Source organism: Triticum aestivum, chromosome 6B, assembly GCF_018294505.1.
Source record: "Triticum aestivum cultivar Chinese Spring chromosome 6B, IWGSC CS RefSeq v2.1, whole genome shotgun sequence".
Taxonomy (NCBI): domain Eukaryota; kingdom Viridiplantae; phylum Streptophyta; class Magnoliopsida; order Poales; family Poaceae; genus Triticum; species Triticum aestivum.
The window spans coordinates 205,890,253-205,897,669 of record NC_057810.1 but is presented as its reverse complement, the minus strand read 5'-3'; the positions used below and the strand labels follow the sequence as shown (position 1 = coordinate 205,897,669).

Here is a 7,417-nt window from a genome sequence, read left to right as displayed (position 1 = left end):
AGCATTCATTGTCATATTGCTTTGCATGATCGTAAGATAGGTATCATGATATTTTCATGGCTTGTCCGTTTTTTTTGATATCTTTGCTATGCTAGATCATTGCACATCCTGGTACACTGCTAGAGGTATTCATATAGTCATCATGCATCAGTTTTATCGAGTTCTAATATCGAGTTTTAAGTAAATAAAAGTGTGATGATCATCATTATTAGAGCATTGCCCCAGTGAGGAAAGAATGATGGAGGCTATGATTCCCTCTCTTTGGGATGAGACTTCGGATTTACAAAAATAAAAATAGGCCAAAGAGCCCAAAATAAAAAAAAGAGGCCAAAGAGCCCAGAATAAAAATAAATAAATAAAGAGAAAATAAAAAATGAGAGAAAAAGAGAGAAGGGGCAATGCTACTATCCTTTTACCACACTTGTGCTTCAAAGTAGCACCATGTTCTTCATAGAGAGAGTCTCCTATGTTGTCACTTTCATATACTAGTGGGAATTTTTCATTATAGAACCTGTCTTGTATATTCTGATGATGGGCTTCCTCAAATGCCCGAGGTCTTCATAAACAAGCAAGTTGGATGCACACCCACTTAGTTTTCAGTTTGAGTTTTCATACACTTACTAGATCACTGATGGCGCGCGTTGCCGCGCCCGTCCATTTCTATGATGGAATGATTGGTACTATCATAGGTACACAATGTTTTAAGTGCATAAACATAGCCATATTTTGTGGGTAATCAAAGTTGGAATCTTTTAAATCTTCATCAGTATGCATAAATGGAACACGATGTTGATAACTAAAGAGGTGAATTTTATTTGGTCTAAAAAGGAGAGTGAGATAGGTATGGACTTAGAAGTCAGGACTCACGCGGGTTTCAGTTTTCCGGATTGAAATATGTACTAGAAGATTGGTGATATACCTAGAGTAACACTCAAGGCAAGATATACAGTAGACTGACTGTTACAAAAATAATCATGCTTAACATAGACTCCTTCCATACCAAGTATAGAGAAGTAGAGAACCAACTTTTAACCCTTTAGTATATATACTTATTAACTGACTGTAAATTCTATGGGAGTAGAAAATTTCATCATTGTTCGCAAGTATGTGTGTGTGATGCGCCATCTGCGTTGCCGCACATGTCCATGTGTTCGACAGAATGATATAAATTTTGTAAATACATATAGATATGAGAAATGTAAGTTAAACGTAATTTTTTGTGGATAGTATAATATGCACAATGTATATATCCATATATATATGTAGGAAAATGCAAGTATGTTCATATAAGCTAAGAACATGGGACTGATGACAACATGACGAAACAAAAGATATTGTACACCAGTGCAGATAATTTGTCTATTGATCATTGCTTCCAGCACCGTCCTCGTCCTCTCCACCGTCAAGAATGGAGCCCATGTGACTTCTCTGAGTGGTCATGGGCTAGTTCAACATAGGGCCACTGCTTCCTCCGCAACATAGGGACCTTTGCATGATGCCAGTGTGCCAAATGTTCCAAGCTGTAAGAGGATGAATCAAGTCCTCAAGGATTAATATTTCATATTAATATATCATTTGCATTTACTATTTTTCCAATGAATAATATCATCCACTAACAGTATTTTTCCAACGAATAATATCATCCTCGATGGTTACATATGTTCTCTGTGTGAAAGTACAACATACCAATAGCAGGACATCATGAATATGAGTTTTGGTCCATATAAAATTGGATATATTTCACAACAATCCATAACCAAAATAAGATAAGGACGGATATCACATCTGTTTAGAGGAAGATATAGGAGTGCATAATGCATGAATGAACCCCTTGCATCAATGTGACCCAATTTTTAACAAGTAGTTGTAACATTTTAGTCATATATAAAGTCCATTTTTCCTGGTGGGATGTAGGTTATTTTTCCAACAAATAATATCATCCTCGATGGTTACATATGTTCTCTGTGTGAAAGTACAACATACCAATAGCAGGACATCATGAATATGAGTTTTTGTCCATATAAAATTGGATATATTTCACAACAATCCATAACCAAAATAAGATAAGGACGGATATCACATATGTTTAGAGGAAGATATAGGAGTGCATAATACATGAATGAACCCCTTGCATCAATGTGACCCAATTTTTAACAAATAGTTGTAACATTTTAGTCATATATAAAGTCCATTTTTCCTGGTGGGATGTAGGTTTGCTTGTCACATTCAACCCTGAATGATGAGCAAGCTTATGTACATGCAAAGTAGGCCCATCATAGTGAGTAAACTTATGTTCTTTGTACTACCTTGATAGTTGATGAATAGATCGGGATTTTTTCTCGCGAAATAATAATTATTATTATGACACACAGTATCTTATTTTTACATTTAATTTCTAGTACGTAATACTGCATCGTTGTCCATCTTTCAAAGTTCCGATTGTTAATTTTGCATCATAAGGTGTGGCAAACTGGATTCAACAAAAACTCTGAATCATTTCTAGTCTCAGTGTTATCATAATCTTCCCTGCCAAACAATCATAATTGTTAAAAATTAAAAGCAAGAAATATATATGGTTAAATATTCTACTGTGATAGAAATGCACAACAGAGAAAGAAACCTGATTGTGCCCCAATATTTAGCTTTTATCTCTTCATTGGAATAGTAAAAGACAGTACGCATGCAAGAGCAATAGCACATTGATCAATTATTGATATGTTATGTTTTCCTCATCTGTATGCAAAGAACCTTTGACATCATAAATTAAAAAAGTATCTCTTGGGAAAATTCAGTCATAACTAAAGAAGAGATCTCAATACAGAAACCAACCTTGGTGTCTTTGGACAGATTCTTAATGCAGGAATCAATCTCTTCCTGTCTCTTCTCTGGAACGATGATCTAAGAAATATCAGCAATTGAATATCCCATAAACAGGATTGGAAAGGAGGGGGAGGGGGCGTTCAACAGGGACTCACCAGTACAAACCATAGCCAGATCTGGGCTCTCACAGGCAAAGAAGACACGACATCCACGAAAGAAAGAAGGTGGAAACAGAAAGGGCACCTCGCCGCTGCAAGGAACGTCTTGGGATGCGTCCTACACTGCATTCTCGTCTCCACCTATGTAGCATCAGGAGAAACGTAGTGAAGGTAAGATGATTTTACCTCTAGCGCAAAAAGGAAGAAATTGATTCAGCCTCTCTGCTTCGCTATCGCCTCCACACTGTATGCTGAGTTCACACGACCTTGACAGCGAGCAAAGGGCCCAGATCAAGACAAAGCAGACGGGAGGGAGATGTCGTGACGCCTTGGTGCCGGGATATCATCGCGGCGGCGAGCAGACCTAGGGCAGAGGTCGCGACTCGCGAGAGGAGAGGAGGACTCGTGCTGTGTCGATTGCTTCACCTTCTCTAAAAGGCCGAGGTTGGCCCAGTTAACCAGAGAATCCCAATTTTGTTACGGGAGTGACGGCCCGTTCACATTTGCGGATGCTGTTGCGCTCTAAGGTTGATCCGACGGCTGGAAACTGACACGACTATTGATCCGATGACCAACAAGACTAATGGCCTTAGAGGGATGGAAGAGTGCTCGGTTGTAATGTATCTAAATAGCTCTAGTGCATTCGTTGCATGGCAATCCCTACTCACTTGCATCGATATCGATTGATGGGCATCTCCATAGACCATTAATTTGCCTAGTTGATGCGAGACTTTCTCCTTTTTTGTCTTCTCCTCATAACCACCTTCTACTCCACTTGTAGTGCTATATCCATGGCTCACGCTCATGTATTGCGTGAAAGTTGAAAAAGCTTGAGAACATTAAAAGTATGAAACGATTGCTTGGCTTGTCATCGGGGTTGTGCATGATGAAATACTTTGTGTGGTGAATATGGAGTATAGCCAGACTATATGATTTTGTAGGGATAACTTTCTTTTAGCCATGATATTTTGAGAAGACATGATTGCTTTATTAGTATGCTTGAAGTATTATCGTCTTTATGTCAAATGATAGACTATTGCTTTGAGTCACCCGTGTCTTAATATTCATGCCATGGTTAGATTATATGATCAAGATTTTGCTAGGTATAATTCCACATCAAAAATTATCTTTTTTATCATTTACCTACTCGAGGACGAGCATGAACTAAGAGCATCTCCAATAGCCGCGCAACGCGCGACGCGCTAAAAAGTAGTTTGCCGCACGCCCATCGCCATGTTTGGCGCGAGGCAAAGCACTGACTCCAGCAGCCGCGCTAAAATACAGCGCGCGTGCAGCTCCAGCAGCGCGCTAAAATGCAGCATGTGCGAGTCCATATTTGTTGCATTTTGGACACAAAATAAATTTCACATAGATATAAAAAACGATACAAATATATTTTACATAGTTCATAGCATAGACGATACAAATAGATAAGCATAGATAGATAAAACCGAACTACGGTGCAACTACATAAAATTAAACTACGGTGCAGCTAGATAAAACTACGGTGCAACTAGAACTACTCCTCCTCCTCCTCCTCCTCATCATCCTCAGAGGTGTTGTCCGAGGTATCGATTAATATGTTCTCCCCACGTTCATCGTCTGACGTGAAGATGGACCTCCCACCTGCTTCAACGATATCGCACTGTGATATCGCCAATGCCTTTCGCCGACGCCGGTCTGCCCGCTCTGCGTGGCGCCTTGCCATCCTCTCCGCCCTGTAGGCGCGCTCGTTGGTGACGTCCTCCGGGTGGCACCGGCGCCACTCCGCCATGGCTCGCTCATCCTTCCCGGCGACGAGGAGGCGGCGCTGTAGCCGAACATGGTCCGCATGGTCCTGGTCCATGATCAGACAAGGCGGAGGGGCGACGGCTGCGCCTGTTCACGCGTGTTAACGCCCCAGAAGTTCATCTGCGACGAGGGCCTCTCTAGGCGCCACGCCGCCGTGTCGTACGCGCGGGCCGCCTCACGTCGAGGCCGAGGCTGAGCCAGACGTCGCCGAACCTGACCTTGGCGGAGTACCAACCGTTGGGGCGCTCGCGGACGCCGCGGTAGCCCGAAGATCCCCGGCGGCACGGCGGCATGGTGGCATGATGGTGGCGGGGCGTTGGAAGCGGCGAGAAAGCATGGAAGTGGCGAGGTGGAGAGGGGAAGGGCGTACGACAGTGTGGTGGCAGTGTGGTGGAGCGCGTGGTGAGCGCCACATTTCATAGGCGCGCGCAAAGCGGCGCGCCAAATCTACCGTGCCAACTGCCGATATCTCCCCCGCGCGCGCTACCGCTTCTCGCACACGGTAGTTTGCCGCCCCCGCTGGAGCGCGCGAAAAGTTGCCGCGCACGCTAAAACCCCAGTTTACCGCGCGCGCGCGTCTTTTGGCGCGGCTGTTGGAGATGCTCTAAGCTTGGGGTTGCAGATACGTCTCTGTTGTATCTATAACTTTTGATTGTTTCATGCCAATATTCTACAACTTTCATATACTTTTGGCAACTTTTTATATTATTTTTGGGACTAACATATTGATCCAGTGCCCAGTTCCAGGTTGCATGTTTTTTGTTTTGTAGAAAATCCATATCAAACAAGGTCCAAACGCGACAAAAACTTACGGAGATTTTTTTTGGAATGTATGTGAATTTTGGGAAGTGGAATCAACACAAGGCGTTCCTGAGGGGCCCACAAGCCCTTGAGGCGCCCCCTTCCCCTACCCAGGGTGCGGCCAAGGGGCTTGTGGCCAGCCCCAAGGTCGGTTCGAGGTGTCCTTTGTACGCAAGGAAGCTAATATCCGGATGAAAATCGTGTTAAAATTTCGTCCCAATCGGAGTTAAGGATCTCCGGGAATTTAAGAAACGGTGAAAGGCCAAAATCGGGGAGCGCAGAAACAAAAGGAAACAGAGAGAGAGAGAGAGAGAGAGAGAGAGAGAGAGATCCAATCTCGGAGGGGCTCCCACCCCTCCACCACCATGGAGGCCATGGACCAGAGGGGAAACCCTCCTCCCATCTATGGGGAGGCCAAGGAATAAGAAGATGGAGGGGGCTCGCTCCCCCTCTCTTCTGGTGGTGCCCGAACGCCGCCGGGGCAATCATCGTGTGACGGCGATCTACACCAACACCTCCGATATCTTCCCAACATCTTCATCACCTCCCCCCATCTATATTCAGCGGTCCACTCTCCCGCAACCCGTTGTACCCTCTACTTGAACATGGTGCTTTATGCTTCATATTATTATCCAATGATGTGTTGCCATCCTATGATGTCTGAGTAGATTTTTGTTGTCCTATCGGTGATTGGTGAATTGCTATGATTGGTTTAATTTTCTTGTGGTTATGTTGCTGTCCTTTAGTGCCCATCATATGAGCACGCGCGTGGATCACACCATAGGGTTAGTTGTATGTTGATAGGACTATGTATTGGAGGGCAAGGTTGATAGCAGCTTCATCTTAGCATAGAAATTGGTGCATACGGGATTGAAGGGGGACTAATATATCTTAATGCTATGGTTGGGTTTTACCTTAATGAACGTTAGTAGTTGTGGATGCTTGCTAATACTTCCAATCATAAGTGCATAGAATTCCAAGTAAGGGATGACATGCTAGGAGTGGCCTCTCCCACATAAAACTTGCTATCGGTCTAGTAACGTAGTCAATTGATTACGGACAATTCCGCAACTCCTACCATCACTTTTCCACACTCCTTAAACTAACTTAATTGATTCTTTATTTAAACAACCCCTAGTTTTTATTTACATGCTTTTATTATCTTACAAGCATACCCTACAACATCTACAAAGTAATTCTAGTTTCATACTTGTTCTAGGTAAATCGAACGTTAAGCGTGCATAGAGTTGTATCGGTGGTAGATAGAACTTGAGAGAATATTTGTTCTACCTTTAGTTCCTTGTTCGGTTCGACACTCTTACTTATCGAAAGAGGCTACAACTGATCCCCTATACTTGTGGGTTATCACTCCACACCATCCGCTGCATATTTTCCACCACTTTGAGAGCTCGTAGGTGGCCATTCCTTCCCACACGCGTGGCCGCCGCCATGGATCTGTAGCGGAGCTCTGCGCGAGGCCCCATTGCATCTAGAAGAGGTTGCTCCGGGCGTGATTGAGTCATGAATTCATGCTCGCAGCTGCCACGCATGCCGGCGCTACGGGTTAGGTGTCGTGCAACCGTGTGGAAGTAGGGGACGGATTTTCTACCAGCCATTGATGGGAAGAAGAAGCGCCGTCCTTGCGGCCAAAGATATTTTTTTGGTGGTTTCCGTCGGTTTTAATTTTAGGAGAGGGGCGATATTAAATTGTGGATTTTTAGATGGATTAGTAAGATGCCCGTGCTATGCTATGATACGTCTCCAACGTATCTATAATTTTTGATTGTTCCATGCTATTATATTACCCGTTTTGGATGTTTATGGGCTTTACTTTACACATTTATATC

General features: G+C 43.5%; 1 protein-coding gene across 3 annotated transcripts; it reads right to left on the bottom strand.

Annotated features, from left to right (window-relative positions):
• Nucleotides 1-1,199: 1,199 nt before the first annotated feature.
• Nucleotides 1,200-3,450, bottom strand: LOC123136582 (uncharacterized). 3 transcript variants are annotated; one of them, XM_044555994.1, is made up of 4 exons: nt 3,317-3,450; nt 2,976-3,120; nt 2,830-2,898; nt 1,200-1,520 (listed from the first exon to the last, which is right to left on the bottom strand). In XM_044555994.1, the coding sequence occupies exons 2-4, from the start codon at nt 3,105-3,107 to the stop codon at nt 1,449-1,451; spliced, it is 273 nt and encodes a 90-aa protein (XP_044411929.1). In that variant the 5' UTR covers nt 3,108-3,120; nt 3,317-3,450; the 3' UTR covers nt 1,200-1,448. The 3 variants fall into 3 exon arrangements, with proteins under 3 accessions (XP_044411929.1, XP_044411928.1, XP_044411926.1); XM_044555993.1 differs by having other exon boundaries at nt 2,976-3,119; nt 3,245-3,426; XM_044555991.1 differs by having other exon boundaries at nt 2,830-2,885; nt 2,976-3,119; nt 3,245-3,426.
• Between the last annotated feature and the right edge of the window lie 3,967 nt (nt 3,451-7,417).

Coding starts and splice junctions, on each gene's coding strand:
- LOC123136582 (XM_044555991.1), bottom strand. CDS start 3,325: ATGATATCCCGGCACCAAGGCGTCACGACATCTCCCTCCCGTCTGCTT. Junction 2,886..2,975: donor TCTGGCTATGGTTTGTACTG/GTGAGTCCCTGT, acceptor TCATCGTTCCAG/AGAAGAGACAGGAAGAGATT. Junction 1,521..2,829: donor ATCTGTCCAAAGACACCAAG/GTTGGTTTCTGT, acceptor ATCCTCTTACAG/CTTGGAACATTTGGCACACT.